This window comes from Falco rusticolus, chromosome 1, assembly GCF_015220075.1.
Source record: "Falco rusticolus isolate bFalRus1 chromosome 1, bFalRus1.pri, whole genome shotgun sequence".
In the NCBI taxonomy this organism is placed as follows: Eukaryota; Metazoa; Chordata; class Aves; order Falconiformes; family Falconidae; genus Falco; species Falco rusticolus.
In genome coordinates this window covers 21,192,913-21,217,464 of record NC_051187.1, presented here as the reverse complement: position 1 = coordinate 21,217,464, position 24,552 = coordinate 21,192,913, and the positions used below count along the sequence as shown (strand labels likewise).

General features: G+C 42.0%; 1 protein-coding gene across 7 annotated transcripts in view; it reads left to right on the top strand.

The window, feature by feature from the left end:
* Positions 1–24,552, top strand: part of RFFL (ring finger and FYVE like domain containing E3 ubiquitin protein ligase) — a 31,916-nt gene that overhangs the window by 5,435 nt on the left and 1,929 nt on the right. For 2 of the 7 annotated variants that reach the window (XM_037374985.1, XM_037374984.1), the window contains exons 2-5: positions 14,497–14,687; positions 19,836–20,240; positions 22,130–22,213; positions 22,590–24,455. In XM_037374985.1, coding sequence (XP_037230882.1) covers positions 14,502–14,687; positions 19,836–20,240; positions 22,130–22,213; positions 22,590–23,093 — 1,179 coding nt within the window. In that variant the 5' untranslated portion in view covers positions 14,497–14,501 and the 3' untranslated portion in view covers positions 23,094–24,455. Of the gene's footprint in view, positions 1–4,666; positions 8,094–14,496; positions 14,688–19,835; positions 20,241–22,129; positions 22,214–22,589; positions 24,456–24,552 lie in introns of those variants that run through there. The other 5 variants (XM_037374988.1, XM_037374990.1, XM_037374986.1 and 2 more) reach the window with 5 other exon arrangements.

Sequence of the window (24,552 nt, the reverse complement as noted above, 5' to 3'; positions counted from 1 at the left end):
TGTTTTTTGGTAGCTAAACAATAATGAAACTGTTGTATGCTTGCAGGGAAACACTGCTCTCTGTGTGCGGACTTTGTCCTGCAGAAAGTTTCAATTGTTCCAAAAAAGGGCGATTTCTAAAATGCAGCTTCTGTGGCTAGTCGCACAGCTGTCTAAATTACTGGCTGTCTTGAGGCCATTATACAAGCATTACAAAATACTTTGGAAACAGTTTATTTTTCAGATTCCAAATAAAGTGTCGATTTCAAAGTCCCTTTTGACTATATAATCAAAAAAAGCAGAAATTGAAACTAGTGTTTATATAGAGACTGATTTATGCTGTCAGAGCTCAGAACACAGGTTTCTTCCAGTCAGAGGCTGATACTCGCATTAATTCGTACCTTATGTTTCTGGGATTGAGAGGCTTATCAGTTGTTGCATGTAATCATGTATTTACTTGCTGGCATAGTCAAATCTCATCTGTCATTGTGCATCTTTTTGTGCAAAGGGCTCTTGGGTAAGACGAGTAAGATCTTGTCTCTGGTATAGAAGAGAAGCGAGAGGGAGTTGATGTTTGGGGCTTTATTTTTACTAAATACCTACCTCAGCCTTCTTTTCAACAAACTTCTTGTTTTTTCCATTCCTGTTGTTATTTATACGTCTTGCTTCTTATTTGCTTCTCTGCCATGAAGACAAATCACAGACAGAGATTTTGCAATGGAAGTAATGAAACCAAGAATGTCTTTCTGTGTGAAGTAAGAAATTCCTGAAAAGAACTGAAATATGTTGTTCAGCTTGTCGCTGGAGCTTCAGGAGTGAATTACAATGCCTACAAAATGTGCATAGAGAATGCAGCTGGAATGCAAAGCACCAGTAAACTACTACTTGTATATAGCAAAATAATGCACTTAAAAACAAAGTACTTGCAGCATTTCTTTTTATCTGCTGATGTCTGCCTTCAGAGACATCTTACATCTGCAAATAGCTTTATCTGATCGTCGTGAATGGGGCTGATACCATCTCTGAACTCTTCCATGGGTGAAAACCTATTTAAAGATTTTCAGAATGTCTATTTTAGAGATAATATGTTGCACATTTAATACAGTTTTAGTTCCTTCACCTTTTGTTGTGTGAAATGCCATTTTATCACATTTTCAAACAATGTGTTCAACTGCATATAATGAAGTATTTTCATACAACAGAATGTAGGCCAGACCCAAGCCTAATTAATGAAAGGCTTTACTTTATCTAAGTTAAGTAAGATGATCATTCTTGGAAGGAGTCCTGTCTCTTTGTCGGTGTTTTCCAAATGGTGTTCTGCTAAAAACTGAAGTAACTTGGTAAGAGATTGTTATGGAGGCCTAAGCTTATTTTTGTTTTTTACTTCTGAATGTGGCTCTTAATAATAGGAGCTAAGGATTTCATTGTTCTGCTTGGAATAGCAGATGCAAGCTTGAAATTAAATCTGTAATACGCGGTAGTATTTCCTAAAAATTCCCCTAATAAAAGCAAATGTGAAGAAAACGATGTAAACTATTACTGTCTACTGTATACTTGACTGATCAGCTTTAATCCTTGGTTATGGAGGAAGCAGTCTAAAAATATTTTTGGAACCTTCAGAACTTTTATTTAAAAGGGAATTTTTACAACATTCACAACAGATTTAAAATCTAAAAATCCTAGATGTTTTTTTAAACAGCAATTTGATAGTGTGCTGCCTCCTTCAGACGTTTTTCTTGTCTCAAGTACCAAGAATGTCTGTCTGGTTTTTTGGTGGGTTGTTTTTTCTTTTTGACAAGGCCACATTTGGCAGTGAAACTTTTATTTTTAAGTTAAAATGCCCCATTAAGTAAAAACAAACTTTTTTGAGCAATATTTTATTCTGCATGCTGTAGAGTTCAAACCAAAAAAACCCTCCAAAAAACTGGACTTGCATTGTCTTTTGCACTTACATGAAATGTAAAGTTGGCCTCAAAATTGTCATCTTGTCCCTTTTTTTTATTTAATATTTGTGTGTGTTGTTCCAATGTTAAATTGTTAGGATGCTTTGCAAAAGTGCAAGGAACTTGTTCGCTACAAGCATTTCTTCCCAGAAATGCCTTACTACTGTGAGCTGTGATAGTTCTCTGAAAGTATTTAATTCTATTATGAATACAGTACTGCTTTGAAGAAAAGAAAAATTAGCTTGTGTTCCCTGATGAGGTATGACCTGTATTTTACATATGGAAAACTGAGGCACAGAGGATTGAAGTGGCCCAGATGCACAGCGCCTCCGTAACAGAGCTAGAAAATGAAACCAAAAATCCTCAGCCCCAATTGTCCCATATTATTTATCCCATCACTAATCTGAAAGTAATTACCCAATGGAATTTGCTGAACTTTAGGTGTTTTGTTTTTTTTTTAAGTAGGAATAACTGGTATGTGATTTTGTATGTGTAGTCAGAAATGGAGCAGTTTCTGCTGAACTATTGAACTGAGAAAAGTAGAACTCAAAACAGAAGAAAGTTCATGTTGATGTTATCAGGTTAGTGTTGGAAAAGATTGTGTCGCAGGGAGCAGCTTAGCAGCAGAAGTCCTAGTCTGCTTGTGCTGAAATGTCAGATAAGTTGTTATTTATTTGGGATCTGAGAATAGAAGTGAAGATGTTTTGAGGCTTTATTTAAAAAAAAAATGTGTTGTTTGTTGTTAAAGGGCTGTGTGAAAGTACAAGATGCATAGTATCTGTTCCCAACTTCCATGATGGTTGGTATGTTTTTTTTTCCTGAATGCCTCACCACCAGGATTTAGTCTAATACAAAATCTTGTCTGTCATTTTACAAAGCAAACAAACGCAGAATGGAAAGAGAGAGGTGCTCTTCCCGGTTACAGAGAAGCAAAATGAAAATGTGATGATGCCTGTGTCCTGCAAAGGTTGAGGAAAAAAACCCCAAGGCAAGCTAAAAACCCAAAATGAAATAGATTTATTGGTTTATAAACCCCACTGATTTCTGGAGCACTGACTCATAATGTCTGAATGCTTGGGCTTGCCAAAAGCTGTGAACTGAAATGTGACCCTCGTCTGCTTGTCGGCTTGGGCCATATACGGGAAACTTCCTCCTCATGGCAAAGGTACGGAACCCAGAAGATGCAGGTCCTTAAAGACTGTTTGAAGCTTTCAATACTTAGTATCCTCTCAGCCTTCTTTTTTAAATAAATTTTGTACAAGTTGGATGCAAGAATGATTCAATGCAATCCTGACTTTCTGCTTGGATCAACATTTATAAATTGCCGCAGTTTCAGGTGAACTGTGCCTTTGCTGCTGCTGTTGGCAGTTCACGCAGGTGCTTAAAATGTTTGACAGTTTTAATGATCTGCCATACTATATGTATACAGATATGGCAATAAAGGAAAATTACCTTTTTTGGGGTCATGGCTTTAGTTCCAAATATTTACTTGTATTATTTGTACTGATGATGTAGCTCAGCTCCTGTGCGAGCTCTTGCAGAATTTCAGGGATGTTGCCCTTCAACTTGGTAGCCAAAAATATGGGACAAAGCCCAGATTTTGGTCTGCATTGGACTGGGTTTCCTAGTCGTTACTGTTCTGCAGAGATTGAGGTTGGCAGAAGAGAGGCATGGCAACTGAACAAGGGCAAGTGGTAAAGAAACCAATTTAGAATCTTTGAAACAAACACTGTAGGTGGTTGGAAATGGGATTTTTCACAACATCTCTCCTGGGAATGCTGTAAGGAGTTCATGCTAGTCCTGCTGATACACTGGATGGTAAGGCTTGACCTTTCCCTCAGTTTTCAGGCTCTTAACCAGGGCTGCATGTAAGCAATGTTGAATTTCAAACGCTTCAGTGCTAAATGGAGATTGGCACAAAAATAATAGTTAATATTTATGGAAATGCTTTAAGAGTGCAACTTCAAAGTCTTTCTCTGTTTCACCCGTACTAAGTTACTTCAAATGAGGGTGGGGTATTTTTCCTTGTCTGCAGTTGAGGTGACTAAGCCATAAATAAACTGACCATTTTCTATTGTGATACCTTTTGCCTCAGTAACATTTTAGTGTTCAGGTTTGTTGCTTTTCGGTGCTGTGTTCAACATCCCGGACCTTTCCTTAACTGCTGACATATTCCTAAGTATTTCTGCAGTCTGGGGGGACAGAGCTTTCCACACTGTTTTAGATGTGACGTATGTGCTGGTCTTTGTACATGTCTGCTGAAGGAAATGATATGCAGTTGCATTTTATTCTATTTCAGCACCTAGTTTGGATTTGAATTCAGATTAATTTGGAATAGGCATAGCTACAGAATGAGTCTGCAGTGTTTGTACTTGTTATGATGTGCCTTGATTATATACATTCAGATCTTTTTCAGTCTAGCCAAATAAAAATGATCTTTTTTTTCAGGCTACGGTTAAATAGGTTAAAGGTTCCCTACCAGCCTGCAGAGATCTTTGTTGTGTGCAATTCTACTGCACGTGCACTTTTCCACATGCATAAATTCCATGGGGTTTAGGTTGGTTTTTCTACCAACAGCTGCTGAAATAAGGGGTGGGGTGGGGTGGGGGGGAAGAGTAGTCTTTGTGTATAAGGAATTTTGAGGCTGTCTTATGATTTTTTGGGGGGGAAAGGGATTTAGAAGTTTACTGTTTAAAAATAACACTGAAGCTTGGCATGAAAAGTAATTTACAGGATTTCCAACTGGTGGTATAGCTTATCAGCAAACACCCTCGATTCTGGGTGTCTGAGAGACAGCGATAGCATGAAGTCTTTAGAGCATTAGTGCTAAATTCAATCCCAATTTCAGACAAACTTAATGTAATTCTGACTGATACTGTACCACCTCCAACACAAGCTCAGCTGTTGGATGAGTAACGCTGCAAGACTTAAGGCTGTGTTTATAACTGTCTCTATTTTGGGAACAGCTGCTTTAGAGTGCTTTATCTCTCTGAATCCTTGCGCACCAGGTGGGATAGCGGGTTTCTGTGTACATTGCTGCAATTTGTAGCGAGATGCCTCCTGTTTTCTGTGTCCCTCCCCTGCCTCTGTAAATTGGGGATAAGGTTTTTATAAGTTTCAGGAGCTCTGTCTGGGATAATGACTCTTTCTTCTCTGTTCCACTGTCCCCATATGCTTGTGCATCATTCCAAAGATGAACTGTTGATGAATATGTAATTTATCCAGTTGGAGAGAAACCTCCAGGCACAATGAGACAAGATGTGCAGCTGTCATCATAGGCCTCCTGGGCCAGAGATTTCAACGGAAATAGCTTCCTCTCTTTTTATCTGAAGTGGGAACTGTAGCAATATGATGAAAATACAAACTGACATGCTTTCTCTTCCCCTTTTTTCTCCAGCTCCCTGCATTCCCCCCATTAAGGAGAACGGTATCATTAAAACCATCCAACAGTGGATACCTTCTTCCATGGTGAAAGCTGTTCCCTTGATGTCCCTGGTTAAATTGTGGAACTGCTCCTGCTTGTTTGTAATATCTGAGTGCTGAAGTCGTTTAGTTCACAGCAGTCTTTTGCAGCACAGCAGAAACTTAATTTGAGCAACTTCCTGTTCTGAGCAATGTAAAATTTGCAAAGCAAGTGAGGTATTTGTAGCGTTATCAGGAGGAAGATCCCCTGAAAAGCTGATATTCTGCCTGTGGAGACCATTTCTGGCTGTCAGGTGGGCACAGATGCAGCTAACCTCCCCCAGCTATTGCCGTGTGGCTGTTGTGGAAGAGTATGGTCTAGGTGGCATTTGAGATAGTCTGGAGAGTATGGAGCAATGACCTCCCTTGAACAGAGCTGGTTAAGGAAGCGACACAGTTATTTAAACGTTCAGGTTTTCATTTAGCAGTTTATTGCTACATATTGCAATTACAATTTTAGCAGCTACCTGCTGCTTGGAAAAAAAGCAACAGCAGCTGGCCGAAACTAAATACAAGCAGGACTTATGGAGGTGTGAACGAACAGAGAAAAAAAAAAATCAGAGCTCAAGCCAGCGTTAACCTTCTTCCCTGTAATGAAAAGCACTGATTGAAATGGTAGGTGATAGCCTAGATTCCTGGACTGCTCATTGCTCACGTTTTGACAGAGAGCTTCTAGTTTCACTGCCACTTTTGTGTGTGGGACAGAGGATAAACACACAGGCACACCCGCTCAGGGTGCCAGCAGGGTGGGAATGGTAATAAAACGGAGTACTCTGGAATCTTACTTCTCCAGGGTTCGTTCTTCTCTTTCTGACTTGGTTCATGCTATATATTATAGCTGACTTAATTTTGTCTTGCTGATGAATACCATATGAGTGTGAAAGAGCGCACTGGCTTTTTTAATAGCTTTTCAGCATAGCAGAAGAGTGAAAGGGAGATAGTCTATTGGAAGTCACAGCACGTTACTTGGGAAGAGGTATGGGACTAAGGAATTAAGATAGACTGGGCAAGATAAATAATTTTCTAAAACTATTTACATGATTTCATTAATCACGTTGTTTTGTTTTGTGTTAACTTGGTGAAAGAATGTCAGTGCCTTGCAAAGGAAAAAGGCTGTTGTTGAATTTTCATCTTGGCAGATGTCTAGAGACCTAATTACAGTTAACAGCAGGAAGAACTTTTTATCTAAATATTTTTCAATATATAAAGTGCAATTTTGGATCGCAATAAGCAGTTTATATTGAAATAATACACACCCCAGGTACCCAATTCCTTTTAAAGCAAGACGGGATTTCTAAGCTTCTCATGTTAAAATTGGGAAAAATTGTTTGGTTTTACTTGTGCTACAATGGAGAGAGAAAGTGGGTGAGTGCTGTTTGCGATTCGGGTGCAAGGATGGGAGTTAAGTGAGAGGATGTCTGTTTCTGCCTTTGGAATTAGTTTCCTGTGTAATGTTTTGTAAATCACACAGCTTTCTAAAAACATTTTCTCAGTTTTAAAATGAAAATTGCAGTTCTGTAGTTTTGAAGAGGTGCTTGAAGCTTAGATCCTTTGTGCTTGTTAACAGTATTGGTGAGATTTGCTGATGAGTAAAGGCACTTTCACTGAAGATCTAGCTGTTAAATCTTCTAACAAACAACATCAGCAAGCCTTGCTGAGAGCAAGCTTGCAATTTACTTGTAACAGAGCATGCTGGTAAACACTGATAAAGCTGCAGAACACTCTTAGAATACCCGCTGTATTTTTTTTTCATGTATTTGAGAACTTCTTTCATTTTCCTCTCAATTAATCAAATTTTCTAAAGGCTTACCTTGCAAATAATTTACTCCAATGTAACCCGGGTTCTAGCAGTATAAAAGGATCTTTGTCTGCATGACTGTTTCGTCTGTACCATGTAACTAGGAAGTTACTTTTGGTACTTCTCTCGGATTCAGCAATAATTTAAGGTGATAGCATTTCAGTGAAGTTGTGTGTGGCTGGCTGTGCTGAACTACTGTGGCCCCATTCCAGCTTTTTCCTGTGCTGCTTTGCACCCTGCCCCTGCGGGCCACGCTGTTTACTTTCTGCTCTGTGGTAAATGGATGTCACTTCCTTGATTAAAATGCTGGTGCGCCGCCAAATTCTCTTCCTTTGGGCTCACACGCTTGGAGAAGCAGCGCACCTAGCAAGCGCACGCACTGCTGAATCCAGTTGTGTGCCACCACTCCTTGATCTGGCTCCTGGCTGGATGTGTTGGGTTGTGCTGTCTCCTGCCTCCCGGGGCACCTGGCATTGACACGTAGAGGCTTTTGAAGGCATCTCCGAGGTGGAGAAGCAGAGATGCAGCTGTGCCATGCTGTATTAAAGAGGGTCTGAAGATGGATTACCAGGAGGCACAAGCTGAACTACCAGCTGTGTGCTGTCCGCAGCCGACGGGGAAGGTCTAGACGGCGTACGGGCACGGGGTGCCAGAGTCACCTGCTCTGCTCGGGGAAAGCAGCCCAAGGGTGTGAGCATGCGGGTGCTGCGCAAGTGCAGCTGCTTGCCCTCACGTGCCTGACAGCGTAGGCACTCTTGGATACGCAGAAGCCTGACCAAGACGCCACAAAAACTTACCTGGACACTCGGTTGGGTGCAGATTGACCCAAATATTCTGTCCTCTGCCTTCGTAGCTGGCCAGTTTCTCACCTGTAAAGCTTTAGACTGACATCAAAGTTGCTGATCAGACTGGTGAGCAATCATATATTTCTCTTTGTAAAGATTATTGGTATTGCATACTGAAATGATTAGAGATGTGAAATGTCTCCAGACATTTTGAAGGCACAGAACAAAATGGAAAAATGTCTCCTTCCTCCAAAACAAAATTTCTTGTCTCTTCTCCCGGAATACTCATGTCTCTAGCTGTGATACAATGCTGATATTCATTTGCTTCTTTTCTCAAGATGTGCACGCTGTCACATTGGGCACATGTGAACTAGTACCTCTATTCAAACCACATTTTTTTTTCTTTCCCTAGGTAAAAATTGTATGTGCTCCATCCAGTTGTGTATAGCAAATTACATCTGCATGCTTTGTGATGGATAGCCAGGGCTGGTCCCCGCTTTTCCTTTTCTCATGCTTTGTACTGGTTAAGACACCAACTCTGCAAATGCTGTGTTTGCACAGGCAACTAGCCTCCTTCCCTTGTGCCTCCCGCGAATGGCTAATTTGCTGACTTTTCCACTGTCCCAACATATGATTGTTCCCCTTTATTGTAATTCAGGTCTGTATGTCTGTGATGCAGGCTGATAAACGTAAAATTTATGCATAAATGTCATTTGAGCAGATTATTCTATAGCTCTGTTATCAAGTAAATATTGATTTTTGGCCGAGGAGGGTCTGAATTAACTTTTTAAGTGGTAGGTTATTAGTGAAACTAATTTTAGCAAGGCATTTCTTATCAGTGCATGTTTACTGAAAAAAGTAAATTGTAACAATGGGCAGCTGTACAATGCTATTAATGAGGCACCAAGTTGGTTAATTCATTAAATACTTTAACGATTTGAAAACAGCATTCATGAAAGTGGGATCTGATTGATTTTGCATGGGATACAGCATGGATTAATAATATAAAAATAGTAATTTTAGATGAGCTTTAGCAAGACATAGCTATTTTAAGCCACACTGCCCTTTTCTGGCTTCCTGGATAGATTTTAGTGATCTTCAAGCTACTTGAAATGGCAGAAACTTCTGCTTTTGTAAATAGCATTAATCCCAGTCCTGGTGTGTTGCCTTGGAAGTTGTATCGTACCAGTGAATGTGGTTTTGCTGTTGTGGAGGCCACACAACGGTTAACAGGTTGGATATACATCGTTGTATAGCATCTCTACTTGAAGCGCACAGGCCCTACTGGATTCTGCAGTTTGGCAGTTATCTGGTGTTGGGCAAAGGGTGGGGGGAAGGCGGAGAGAGAAGAGTGAGGCAGTGCAGTAGTCTGGAAACTGCTGAGAAACAGGAGAAGGCAGTTAGGGGTCATAGCGGGATTCCAAAAGGTGGTAAGATTGTAGTGTAGGAGGATGGCCTCTTGATGAATAAGATAGGAGAAGGAGCTTAATGGTTCAAGGAGCTAATAGAGAAGCAGCTCACCATGGTGAACTGTCTTCCTCTAAATGAGGAAGCGTGAGAGCAGCTGATAGAGCTAATGAACAAATGGTATTGTAGGAAAGTATGCCATAGCAAAGCTGCTGTTTGTCTTGCATCTCCCTCCCTTTTCGGCACTCTGTTCCACCTGCAGTAGCCTTGAGGGTCATCAGCCCTGGTGTTCCAGTGGTTGAAGGCCTCTCCGGAGGAGGGGGAGTACTTGTTGCTGTGGCTTCTCCTTGTGTGGGAGCAAGCTCAGCTGATCATGGGAGCTCGTTCCTTTTGATCCCTTGTCTCAGTGGTGCTACTGCATTCTAGCCTCCAAATTCCTGAGCAGTCACGAAAAGAAGCCAGACACAGTCATCGAGAGCTTTATTGTACAGAGCAGAAAGCTCAGTGATTCTGAGAGATGTTCCTTTTGCTTGTTCTAATCCTTCATTGTTTGCACCCTTAGGAAAATTAAAGGGAAATTTTATATTCAAACATAAACCACAGTTTTCCCGTACAGCCAAAGCCTACCCTTTGATAAAATCCACAAAGCATGTGTAATAAATCCTGCATGTAGGCAATGATCTCTGACACTCTGGCTAGCAAGGTTATGGCATGAATAGTGCATATATATTGAGAATCTGAGTCCAAACACTTTTTTTAAAATGAAGATGGGAAGTACAAAACTCCAGGCTTGCATTATGAATACTATCTTCAACAGTGTATGGGAGGAAAACTTTGACATCACTGGTATTTCCTCTGGAATTAAATCATGCTTGCAAATTTATACGATACTCATGGTGATTGTACAGAATATGTTGATGAACAGGTGGTAAAATGAATTTCACTATTCTGTTTAAAATTGGTGATGAGAGTCATGGCATTCACAGCTTCATACTGGAGAAAAAAAAAAAGCAATCCAGCAGAGCATGATAGAGTGCTAGCACTGTCTTGCTCGCAGACCAGGGCAAGCAACTCCTTGACTTGTCCAACATTTATTGGATTTCTTTTGAGTTTTCCTTAGAGACTCAAGAAAGAAGATAAAACGATCACCCTGCCCAAAACCAAGCCCAGTGTGATGATTGCCATGTGGGTGGATGTATTTTTCACTCTGGGACAGACTGATTGATCCTGCACCTCCACCCTTGCTGAAGCTCTTTCTCCCTTTGCTCTTGCAGATGCTCCAAGCACAACATGCAGTTACAATTTGGGGTGGGTAGTTTTTGGCTGGCAGAAGTCATCTGTTGAGTGCCTGCCACAGAGCTTTCCGTTTCCCCAAAATAAGCTTGTGTAGTTAAAAATTACCTTCTGTGGCTCCTGTGGGTCAGTATGAGCACCCTGTCCAAGAATAATGAAGAACAGTAATGCCTGTAATGTTCGTCATGCCAGTAATTCAACATCTTTTATTCAAGAAGTGGCTTGAGAATTCCTGAAATCTATGGTGTCATTAACTTTTCCAAACTGACATGTTCATACCAGGTTACTGTAAGTATTTACCAAGCCCTGGAGCACAGCAAAGTAGTAGCTCTTTCTGCTGGTAATATTTTTTTGGCTGGGCATTTATTTGTCACTTCAGCGTAATTGTGGAGCTCCTTGTATGCAAAACAGCCATTCATCTGCAAAGGATTGTCAGGCTTTGCACAGGGCAGTGCTTTCTAGTTCCGATGCTCAAACTCTGCTGCATCTGTAACAAGAACCCGTCAGTCAAAGCACCGCTTACAGGAATTACCAGTTTCTGAATGGTCCTGACCACATATCTCTGAATGAGTAACAAAATAAATAAGGGAATGGTTAGGCTGTAGCAAACATTGTAGAGATACCTGGGAAAGTGTCATCCTGAAATTTCACTGTGACATTCTGCTTGCCGCTACCAGTCCTGTCCTACTGTAGTGCTTATTTCTTCAGGTCTAAAGCTGATCCTTGTACAGAGCAAGGAAAAGCCCCTCTTGAAGCGCCTGCTGAATCCTACCCGCATTGCTGCTTCTCTTAGTGCAGCTGTAGGCAGACACAGAAACATTTCAGCATCTTAAGCCTTGGCCATAGCTGCTTGGTGGTACAGCTGCCAGTTAGCAAAGCTTTGCCTTACTGGTGGCAGCATCTGAAGTTCCCATGTAGTATCCGCTGTGTGTTCCAGGTAACCAACAGTGTAATTCTTGCTTTTCAGCCATTGGTCTTCTGGGAATTTGGCAATGGCAGATACCAACAAAATTAGTTGGGGCGATGTTGACTGAGGCGCAGAGCGTGATGGCCGCTGTACGGGCAGAGGTGGAAAAATTTGCAAGCTCCTTTTCTTGCACTTGGAGCAGCCTAAGCTGCCCCTGGGGCAGGCTGTGGCACTGCCTGGGGCTGTCCCCGCCACCTTGAGAGCTGACCAGGAGTCTCTTGGTGTGCCTGGAGGAGAGTCCCGCTTGCTGTAAGAGCTGCTGGTGGAACGAAAGTGCCGGCTCACAGCGTGAAGTACGTGCTCAGCAGGAACCCTGAAATGCTGATGGTGAAGCCAGGGCTGCCTGTTTCTGCGTGGCTATCGACAGCAGCACCAAGTGGTTTTCAGTGAAGCATCTTTGCCAATGTAAATGCTGCATGTAGGCAAGGCCAAACTTAAACTTACATGTAAAGGTTCTTAAGCAATTAAAGCCTGACATACACTGGCACAGGCTGAAGGTAGTGTGCCTGAGTTGTATGAATGGCTGTCATGTTTCCGTGTGCTCCTTTCTCTTAAAGATGGGAGACACCTTTGGAAAAATGGTACAGATCAGAGGAGGGTCCTGGTTGTTAGTTTGTGGATGTTTCCCTTCCATGCTCTTGCAGTTGAGCGGGATTAAGCTGCTTCTAAAGCAACATCTGAGCCTTTTGTCAACCTCTTCATTTCCTGGCAATTACGCAAAACTACAACTCCAGCTGAATGCTGAGTTCTGTCTTATTTTATCCTGGTTTGTACACTCCCTTGTGTTTTAATTCCCAACATTTGACATGTTGCAATGTTCCAGAGTGAATTAGTGGGCTGTCCTTTTTTAGGAAAACAAAGTTTTTAGGGCAGGCAGTAGCATTTGTGTATTCTGTTATCGTGGGTGGCCCTCAGTTTGCAGGGTCCTTGAAACAGGAAGGGAACTTAACTATGGATGCAGTTTGCCACTGCTGTGGAGGTTGTGATACTTGTTTGACTGTGCAGCTTTCACGTTGTTGAGATTTGCAAATCCTAGGAGCAAATTAAACCTCCAAACAGCATATTTTGAAACAGAAATTCAGTATTTTTGCAGTAGAAAGGATGGGTTTATTTCTGAGCGGGACTAATAGTTTAAAGATTAATGTGCGGGAAAAGAGTCATTGTTTCTTTTATGTATGATACCTTAAACTATGTGCTTTGGTTGCAGTGCAGAGCTAACACAAATGGTTGGCGTGTTATTTCTGTTCATGGAACGCTTCTCTCCGTGTATTTATTAAGATCTAGCTGCCAGTCTCAGTGCAATTCACACTACAGCATTGTGCACATCAGTTACACTAAGAATTGTTTATCATGTCATTAATCTGTAGATTTTCACTTAAACATTAAAATCTGCTGAGCCTGCAGGGCAGGGTTCATTGGTAAGCTCACCATTGTGAATTTTGAAAGGCATATGTCCACTGCAGTGACAGCATAACTTTGACAAGCCAAATTCAGCTAGATTTTGAAAGGATTAAAGATGCTACTAAAGCTACAGATACTGGAACAGCACCAAAGTGCAAAACCTTCCCAATTTAAGTACATCAACCCAAAAGACTTAACACAGTTTGTTGGTTTTTTTTTTTTTAAATAAAAATTAACAGAACAGTACGTTGGCATATTATACCTATATAACCTTTAGGGCTCATACCAGCCCCTTCCCTTGGGAATCTGGCGTTTTACAGTGCCAATACTTACTGAGGTGACAGAAATGAATTGGCAGTTTAGCTGATAGATGTTTTATTTCCACAAGTTTATAAAATTGAGCAGTTTGCTGAACACCATCAGTGATGGACCTGGTTTTTAAGATGTAAAAGAAACATAGTCTAGGAATACAGTGTGACTGCAGAAATGCAGAGGAGGCAATTTGTATTCTGTTTACCAGTAAGTGATGACACATGGTGTATGCTCGAGAAACCGAATGCCCAGATGAATTCAGATTTCTTTGTAAACTCCAAAAAGCAAGATTATAGCAGTGTATTTCTGGAATACTGCTGCATGGGTGGTCTTAGAAGACTCTAAAACTGTTCACTTTGCACTGGACTGTTAGGATTTTAGGTAAGTGTATATTTATATATAATTATTTGCCTCGCAAGAAAAATAAACAAGTAACGTGTGTCTCAGATGCAATTGTTTTCCCAAGTAAGTTACTGGAAATTGGTATTTGATTATTTTTTGCCTGATGTTACTGACATTTACTCGCTGTGGGATGATTTAGCCTTGTAATGCTGCAAATTCAGTTGAGAACTGGCATATATTAAATCAGTGGCTCCACTGTCCTTGTCTTTTATTCTATCTTTTTGGATTTGTACCTGTAAATCTGTAGAGGTATTTACAGAGAATAAAATTGAAGAATAGCCATCTATGAGCTTGCTGCTGATTTTATTTAAATAATGTATGAGGCATAATTTGAGTTCTGTTTGCTTTTCCTGATGCACAAAAAAAAAAAAAAAAAAAAGTCAGTGTATTACAGCTTACATGGAATAGAGACAGCCTGTTCCAGCAAACTTGATTGTGGAGTCTCATACAGCCAGCTGGAACATAACATTTGTCTTACCTTCTCCGTAATCTCTTAATCTAAGAAATTCCAGTAATAACTGTCCTGAACTTTCTTTGTTCTGTCTGACCAAAGGCATTACTGTGCTGGACTGGGTGTGTGGTTTTTGCATGTGCTTGTAAGTTAGAGGAAAGATGAAAACTTACAAGCACGCGGTAAAAAATGAGTGGATGGTAGGAAATTTCAATATGCACGTTATGCTTTGTTGTCACTTTAGCTGACAGATTGCTTCACGTGTCATTTCCAATATGTCTCTTTTCCACCTGCAGTTACTATGTGGGCAAGCTGCTGTAACTGGTTTTGTCTGGATGGCTCACCTGAAGAGATGCAGCCACAGCCGCAGCCAGGAGCCAGAGCCCAAGCCTATTCCAACCCCGGGTACAGCTCCTACCCGTCTCCCACTGCTTCTGAACAGAGCTGCAAGGCGTGTGGGGTGCACTTCGGCAGCTCCTCGAGGAAGGTGGGTGGCAAACCTCTTCTCTGGCGGTATGCCATCTGACTTCCATTTAATTACAAAGAGCCAATTTGAAGAGAAATGGGTGCACGTTAGAAGCCTCTGATTTGAGGACATAGCATATGGGAAAAGGCAGCTTGCCTGTGTCTTTAGTCATTCTTTTGCAATTAGCAGGCATGCTTAAAGATGACTGGAAGTGTGGTAGTTAACCTTCAGGAGACTTGGCTTTCCCAGGCGCTGAAAAAAGATGCCCAGACTGTTTATAATCCTTTAAACAGCATTAACTTGAACATCAGTTTTTAAATTTGTTATTTTAAAACACTACTGTACTTAAAAAAAACAAAAAACCAAACCAAAACAAAAAAACCAACAAAAAACCAGCCACAAACTTGTGGCAAGAAGTTTAGTAATCAGTTTGTGTTTTCAGTTAAGGAGAATCTACATATCTCTCTTCTAAACTATTGTTGCTCAAGCTAAAAAGCCACATGAGTTTATCGAGGGTATGCATAGAATTACTGAAGGGAAAAAAAAAAGACCAAATCCATTTCATCTTGTTTATAAACTTCATTTGTGAGCGTGTAGATACAAAAAATATTTTTTGCCACAAGACTTCTTAATTAGATGGCAAACCCTGCCTGGGACATTATCTGGGGGCGATGGTTCTTGTAATGCTGCTTGAAAAATGTTTTGGTGAGGAAAGCTGTTCAGCGTCCACGTTCTGTGGCTTTAGTGTCTTATATGTAGCGTGTTACTGAACTGAAGAATGTGAGAACTTAAAAATTATGGTGAATTTTGGCCAAAGCACTTTTAGATTAGATGGGGAAATTCATGAATTGGTTGGTCGTGCACCTTTTTATGCATGCGTGCTGGTGCGTATCTGAGGAACGGTAAACCTTGGCGGAGCTGCTGCTTTCTTCTCACAAAACAACAGGGATGTTTATGCAGTTTTGCACTGAGAAGTGTTATTGCTCCAGAAATCACTAGAGATGTTGATAATATATTTTGGAGGCTTGGGTATATATGGTAGCTTATTTTGGGTATGTAAGTATGCTTAAGACTTTCTCGGACAGTGGACAGATTCTGGGTCAGCTGGAATGGTGCAGTCACTGCGTGTGACTCCGCATAGCTTGTCTTTAACATTGTCCTCGTTAATGTGATGTGTCTTCACAAACACTTGTGAAAAGAATTATTCTGGATCCAGTGCTTACTATTCTGCATAGCAGCAAATAGCAGATGTAGACAATTCTGCTTTTGAAGTGAAAACAATTCACCCAGTTAAGTATGGATTATACAGTAGCAGTTCTAGGAACCATAGTCCCATTTTTCCTAGCACATTCTGAAATATATGATCTAATTTAAGCTGTCTTTAACGCAGTGTCTTGTATCAGAGCCATCAGCACCGCTCCAGATATGTGAGAACATGCTGACAGGGGCCAGGTAAAGGTCTGGTGTGCAAATTGTAGAGCATCTGCTAAAACAATGGAAGACATTTTGGCCCCCGGCAGACTTCCCTGTTTTCCTGCGGGAGCTGGCTGGCGGTGTAACTGGGGCAGCAGAGTACAGTGTGTGCCTCGGCTGCTCCCGTTCAGTGCAGGCGATAGGTGAAAATGAGTTTGGCGTTTATATTCTGTACTGTGAAGGGGAGCTCCTAAACCTTCCTTCCATCTCCCTTCTGCCACCGCAACTAGGGAACAGTAATCCTGGGGGCTGGCTTGAGCTAGACAGCTGCAGGTGGCAGAGCTTAAACAGCGGCAGGGAAGTCTGTGAGAGCTCATCCGTCAGGCCCTGGTCTCTAGCAGAGAACTGAATACATAAACACCGACGTGTTTGTGAGCCGTGCTAATTCTTTCATGCTCTTGGTATGGACCAAGAAGTGTATGAAATCTCACTTTGCAGCAATGAGAGCATGGAAAACTGCATTCTCTCCCGGGAGACGCAATACCTTTGGACTCTAGTGTCCGGTTAAGGTTTGTACTGAAATACAATGGATAAAAATTAATTTCTTCCGCACTGGTGACCGTAAGGATAACCTAGACTGCTTACAAAACCCCCAAAATGACAAACAAACAAAACCGAAAAGCAGAATGATGGTATGTGAACATAATTGTATTTTGGTTTTTGGAGAACAGCACCTGCTAAAAGCATTAGGGTAGGGGACATTTGAATGGAGCATGTGCTTAAAGATGCTTTTAAGTAACTGTCAGGGCATCTTTAAACGATGTAAAATTTAATCATGGTAGCAAAAATATCTCAGGGTTTTTTTGTGTGTGTTTTCCTTCTCTTAGATTACATTTTTGGTCTTGATTTTCTGCAGCAAGCTGATTCCACAAAATCTTTTACATTTCAAAAAGCATTCTTCATTTCCCTCTCTGCTGATAGAAAGCCATGGCAGGCATTCACGGCGGATATATCAGATTGTTATTCCTTCCTCCCCCACTTTCTGATTGCAGTCCCTTAAACTGGCTGACATTTTCAGGAAGATGCTTTTCTTTGCATACTTACAGAAAAAGCTCCTGGCAAGCTAGGTTTAAAAAGAAAAAAAAAAAAAAAGCTCTGAACAACAGTAGCAGTAGTGAAAGCTTGAATGTTGGCATTTTTTCATTTTATCCTGCATACAGAGAAGAGCCAAGTGTATCCAATCCCCATCCTGGTATCTCTGGGAGACTGTTAGAGCAAACAACCAGGAACAGCTTCTGCTCTGGACAGGCTTCTGATTTAAAGTGTTTCACTTCTGTTTGACCATCCTGTAATTGTACTGCCAGTTAGTAAGCATCGTTCAGAAGTGGTCTGACCTTTTAGGAACAAGTTTTAATTTACAGCAATATTTGAAATAATTGTTCTGAGCAGACTGGTGTCTTCAATCATTGCCCTCTCAGTCAGAGTTCAACAAACACACTGAAGCTGTAAAGCTGCTTAATGCTGAGATGTGGCAAACAGCTTCTGTGCATCTTTAAATACTCGATGCTCAGATGCAGGCTGGGTTTTTTTTTTTTCTCCAGAGATGAATCCTAGCGGTGAACTGATAAGCCAGACATATGCCTCGTTTTATTTTGACTTCTCAAATGTATCATTTGATAACTAAGACAGACTCGCGTTATGACTGTTAATTGCCAGCAAAACCCATGTTGGGTAAAGCAGCCCTTGTACTGTGCTGGCTTGTGTGATACCTGAACATCTGAGTACTCAGGTGGGAGTTTTCTGGCTGGAACATCCTTGGCCATCCAGCAGTTCCCATCGGAGCTGGTTTGCTGTCTGCAGAGCACGAGGGAGGCTTCTCCCTGCCAGAGAAGAGCAGGGTTGCTTGGTTGGTTTTTTTTTTCCCCCTCAGTTCTTCTGGTTGCTCCCCTCTCAGGGACGGATGATTGAGAGAGGGGAAGCGTTGCCAGTGAGGTTATTTTCCATTACTCTGCCTTTGTGGAGTATTTGTTCCCCTGCTCTAGACAGATGCACAACCAGTAGTTCCTGTCTCTGCCCTGAAAATTCCCTGAGAAGCTGGGTTGCTCCTGCAGGCATAGGGTGGAAAAAAAAGTCAGTTACCTACTAATTTTTTTTCATAATGACCAAGTTAAGGAAAACTTGAAACTGGATGGTGTGTCGAAATTGCCCTTTCTGTCTTGCTTTGTGATTGATGAAAGTCACTTTTACTTGGCAGGCCCCCAACCAGCAATTTTGAGATGAGGTTATGAGTTTGCATGACCAGAGGTTCTATCTGTGGTAGAAATGTTCATGTCTTAAAATGTTTAGGCAGGAAATTTGGATTCTTTCCACTAACTGTCATTGTAAGTCTATTACAGGGTCTAAATGAGAAGCCTGTTGGTTATAATTGTAAGGGGATGTGTGGGGCAGGGGGGCGGACAGGCTGCAAAGGGGATCAGAAGAAGCCAGTGTAAGCAAGTAGTGAATTTACACCTCTTAAAACATTAGAAACATCTGCTTTCTTTGAAACTGTTAAAAATATTCTTTGGTCACTAGAAGTAATTCACAAAACAATCTTTTTGTCTCTGTATTTAATTGCTTCTCCAACTCCGCATGTGTCTTTTTCCTTGCGTGGCTCTGTATGGTCAGGATGTCAGGATTTCATAGAGATGCTTGTCTTCTCTCAGACTGTGAAGTGGTGTTTTTAACCAGCACTGAAACCAGTTCTTTCTTCCCTCAGGACTTTTTAAAAGACATGTAATGTGGCTGTTCTGCTGCTGTTCCTATTGGAAAATGTAGAATTTGACTTTCCAAAGTCTTGAACAGTCAAGTTTCTGCAAAAGTCAACACGGACTGTGAGTGCTTAGAACTGAAAATCAAGCCCTGAGTGACGAGACCAGAACAGTATAAAATATAAACATTAAACAACAGAATTTAATCTGTAAAGTTTTTAAACATCCAGGGCCTAATATTTCCAAAACTTCCAACGCTTTCTGTCTAGCACCTAGCTGGCACACAGTGTGTGTATTATTTTCAAAATAAGCTGGCTATTTTTGTTGCATAAATAAATGTTGAATTCTTTGATGTCTGTCAGATGCTGTAAGCCTTGTCGTTTCCTTTTCCTCGTATGGTGAAAAGAAGATTCATTTAGTGATTGCAGCAAATTGAAGGGGAAAAAAAGGGGAGGGGGGAAGGGAGGTCACTCATAGCAAGTATTAAATTTATGAAATAGAGATTAATTTTTTGTGAGCAGTTCCCTCCAATGCTAGAGCTTTTTCAGTGCACAGAGCAGTATTTCGTTATTTTATAAAGCAATGTGCTTTGCTCGAAAGCTGTGATTTACTTGAAAGCCTGCTGCCTCACAGAGCTCTCCCGACTTCATCTGTGGCTTAAACGGTACGAACAGGGCTGGAATAAGGTGCAGAAAACTCCTGTCATTTGAGGGAACGGGCTAAGAATGTAATATTTCATCCTGGGTAAATGGAGTGTAAATACTGCTTTTCTAAGAGCTGTGAGGATCTTGGTGATCTGCTCACGGGATCAATCTTTTTCCTCATCTAGGAACATGAACAACATACTTGGCACTTTTTCATAAATAAGAAGGTTTCGGTTATGTCTTAACAGAGGCTACTCTTACTTTGGCTTCCGGATGGTGGAGAAACGCTGCCTGTGGTCGTTGTGCACCTCTGTTGCAGGTCACGGTGGATGGGTTTGATTCTGTTCCCTTCTCTTTACCAGCACATCTGCTTGGACTGTAAGAAGAATTTTTGTACGTCCTGCTCAAACCAGCCTGAAGGTGGGCCCCTTCTCTGCCACCTGTGCCAGCGTTTCCGAGCCACAGCTTTTCAGCGGGAAGAGCTAATAAAGATGAAGGTTAAGGATCTGCGAGACTATTTGGCACTCCGTGAGATTTCCACAGAGTTGTGTCGTGAAAAGGAGGACCTGGTATTTCTGATTCTTGGCCAGCAGCCTGTAATTACCCAGGAAGATCAGATAAGAACAAACCCGTTTAATACTAGTGTCTCTGGACAGCAAGACTTTGTGATTCTCCCACCAACCAGCATAGCATCTTCTACCTCACATGATGCGTCTCCAGGGTCTGCCGATCCCATCTCAAGCTCACTAGCTCAGGAACATCAGCAGGTACAGTCTGTAGCCAGAAGCATCTTTTGCAAACTCATTCATCTCTATTTTTGGATTAACTACTAAGATGTTGCATGAGGTTTTCCAAGTAGATAATGTGCCAAAGAAGTTTTGTGTTAAAGATGTCCGCTTGAAAAGCGAGGAGGGCTTCTCTGTGGAGCAGATGACAAAATACTTTGCATTTCATACATGCACTTCTCGGGTTTGTTTTTAATTTTGAAGTGAGGGCCTCATATGTTCTTACAGAATAATTAGGAAAGTAAGATGAGTTATTTTATGCTGCTTTGCTGTGTAAAACTGTGACTTGCTATCACCAGCTTTCATGTGCTGTTCCCTTTCTGCACCAGAGGAATTTAATTTGGTGGGTACTGCTGAATGTACTGAACAGTCACTCCGAGAACACCACTGCTATTTTGAGATGTGTTTTCTCTGGGTCCACACTTGCCATTGCTGCTGCGTAGTCCTGTGACTGGTTCCTTTGGTACTTGATGTCTGTTGGGTGCACAGATACATCTTGTGTGTTGATGTTGACAGTTTCCTGACAACTGTATGTAGGTGTTAGATGACATGGTTATTATTGTTCTTTAATTCACCTGCAGACAGCAAGCGATTTAAAGCACAGGTTAAAGTAATTTTTGGAACTGAAACTGATGAGAAAGATGATTGCGAGATGGGTGAGGTTTTTGGTCTCTTCTGGACTCAGATCAATAGAAGACAAAATCAGAGCCTGTTGTTAAGTCTTCATTTTATGATGAACTCTGCAGTTCTGACAAACCTTGTCAGGGGCGTTTGAGCTTAATTATTTTTTATTGACATTGCTTTGTTTGTCTTTCTGCTATCTGGTATGGGAAGTTTACTCAGTGTTTGACATCTGCTCCTAGTCCTGTTACTTAATAGGTGTATTTAGTTCCCTGTGGACTAGAGCAGTGAAAGTATATGTACCTTCTGCTTCCTCAGCAGATAGATCTAGTACAAAGGAAGAATTTTCCTGGGAGGATGTTTTTTTGCTAATCACTTAAAAGGTCTTTTATTCTCTGGTTCTCTGGATATTGGTATTCCAATTTTACCAGCAAATTCAGCTCTGTTGCCTTCCCTTACTGCCCCATGATACATTTCAGCTTCTTGTCTGTACTTGCATGACATCCTGCTACAGGTCAGGCTCTTTCATCATCGTTGTTACTCTTTTGCCTTGTAAATATTAATGAGTCACCACTTAGATAAGTAGGATGGTAACGTTACAGCGTCCTTTGTCAGTAGGGAAACCACAGAGGGGAATGATAGCTGCTGAGGGCAAGTCAGCTAGAATTACATGGCTGTGCCTTTCATTTTATTGAGCGCTCAAAGCAACTGCCCCTTCTCACTCTCCAGCTTTGTTGCTGCTTGTCCTTTGCTTAGTATCTCCTCTTTGTCCAGTCCAGAACTCACCTGAGGAGGTGTTTCTGTGTGGTTACTTTGAGGGTGGCCTGTAGACTCTGAGCTGTGTTAGAGGAGGCTTACACCGAGCTTGCGGTGTGATAGCTGATGTGCCATCAGAGCCGTGATATCACACCGTGTCACACTGCAACGCTTGAGGGAAGAACTGCATCTTATCTATCTGTCTATATCGCAGTGTATAAATTTGGCCTCCTCCTGATCCAGCCTCACAAGAACACCACGTGGCAATCTTACTGTACAAATATTCTGTCGGGGTTTAAATAAAGGGGGGCTTTGCTGCACTTCAGTTTCAAAAAGTTTTACTCGTTTACTTGTTTTTGTAAGTGCTGCACAGGAAGTGTTTTCTGTGAGTGTGCCTTGCTTTTACCTTGTGCTGCAGTTTGTCCTCTCTGGAGCTTGTTCCTTCTGCACACACGGAGATACGCTGTTGGTGAAAGCTTTATTTCCTCTTCTAGGGAAATGGTTATGTGCCTCCCAGCCAAGTCGGTATGACAGGAGTTGAGAATGCAGCAGAAGCACCGACAGAGGAGGAGACACAGGTTTGTGTGTCCTGGAATTAGATGACAAGGAATACCAGGTTTCTTTCCTAGGCTGTGTGTGTACCACGGAATTGGTACTGCAGATATGGGTGACTAAACAGTAATTCAGACTCACCACCAGCAGACCAAACCAACCCCTTCCTTTGGCATCACCTTGTCTTCCACATATAGAAAGAACTGGTGTCACTTGGACACTATAAAAAAAAATATTTCCATCCTAGGGCTTGTGTTTCTGACAGATGGGGGAATTCACAGAGTGATCAGTTGTATGTACACCCAAACATGAATTCCTGCTAGTGCACGTGTTGAAAGTTGATTTAAATGGTAGTGCTAGGTGTTGAGGGCAGGAATCATTCCATCTTTATTCCCCTTTCAGTCTACAGACTCAGAAGATAACCTGGTGCAGGGGAGGAAGGCTTCTCTTTCCGATCTAACAAGCATCGGCGACATTGACACACTCTCTGTGCGACAGCTGAAGGAAATTCTTGCTCGCAACTTTGTCAACTACAAAGGCTGCTGTGAAAAGTGGGAGCTGCTAGAGAGAGTGACTCGTCTTTATAAAGAGAAAGACCTTCAACATCTAGGTAAGAAACTTAGCAAACCTGCCTGTTTTCCAGGTTTTCCCTTTTTAGGGACAATGGCAGAAGGATATAGAGCTTACCTTAGATTTCTGTTTCGTAGTGTGACGCATGTTGGAGTAGCTGAGCTCTGCTCACCACTGCTTGTACTGGAGAGGGTAGCTGGAGGTACTGGTAGCTCGGAGAGTGACTTCCCTGTAGTAGCAACAAAGGAGAACTGCGCACCCTTCATCGCGGGGTTCTGTAGAGCCCTGGCAGATCACGCTGGTCACCGTGGCACCCACAGGACAGCTGATGCGTGACTGTCCATGGGTGACTGTAGGTGCTGGGTGGGCGCCTACCCATTGGCTCATGGCAAAGCCAGCAGGAAAACGCTGCAGAAAGCAGCCAGGCAGCTCCGGGCGGGAATGTGCGCAGGGATGGCGGCTCCTGCTGTGGAACAGCTGTGGTTATCGGTGGTTTGGCTCCGTCCTCTTCATCACAAGGGTGTTCTTTCTACCTGCTCTTGCTGAGCCTGCGCTTTGACTGATGAGGGGACAGTGGCGTATGGAGAATGTATCTGGTTTGAATTTCAGATGCCAGTTTGCAGTTCTAGGTGACTAGTTTAAAAATACATATACATGTAAATAACTTACAAGAGAAACGCATTTTGACACTTTGGTTTCATAGGTAGGTTTGTTCCTCAGTGTTGTCCAAAGAAGTGGTGTTTTCTTAACCACATCTCGCTAAGCTCTGTCCTCTATGAATGGTAACAGACTTAAGACAACTGCTTTGGATTTATATTCTCTCATTGTACCTTGTGCTTTTGACAGAGTTTATCCTTTTCTCTTAATCAGCTGCCTGCACATGTCGCAGCTGTGCTCAGCAATATCGGTGAGGTTGTCGAACAGCAAAGAAACGGGCACAAGGGGCTACTGAACAGTTCTGGCGTAGTTCTGTGAAGCCAGACACTGCACACATTTGGAGACTGTCTTAAAAATTGAGACATTGCTTTAGATAGTTGCTTATCTTTGTGAAGCGCTAGCTGTTGTGAAAGCTCGGTAACAGAAAGTTTCTTGCCAGTTGAACAACAGATCCTGAGCAGGGATCCAGCCTGAACCTCTGCGTGGGGATCAGCAAAAAGCAGTTTTGGTTTAGTAATCTCCCTTCAAGGTAATTTGCCACCCTCCTCCCCGCTTCTCTTATTCTCACCAAATAACTTTCTCTTCTTACGTTGCAGTTTCTGACACCGATGATCAAACTGGTAAGTGATATTCTTCATCATAGAATCCTTTAGGTTGTAAAAGACCTTTACCATTGAGTCCCACTATGAGCCCAGCGCTGCCAAGTCCACCGCTAAACTGTGTCCCCAGGCACCACATCTATGCTTCTTTTAATTACCTCCCGGGACGGTGACTCAGCCACGTCCCTGGGCAGCCTGTTCCAAGGCTTGACAACCCTTTCCGTGAAGTTTTTCCTAATATCCAACCTGAGCCTCCCCAGCGCAACCTGAAGCTGTCTTCTCTCATCCTATCACTTGGGAGAGAGACCCATGTTGCTTCGTTTGCCTCAGTGCTAAGAACGTCAGTGGTATTTCTGCTTTCATTGCACAAATTCCTGTGTAAATGCTAACCTTCTGCTCCTTGCCAGCTGACGGAGCCAGTACTCCCTTTGTGTCTACACTGGATAATTCCCGCGCCCCCCCCCCACCCCCCCTTCAGTGCGCCAAAGTACCTTAGGGAAGTCCTTTGGTAAAGCCAGCTCCCAGATTGCACAGAAATG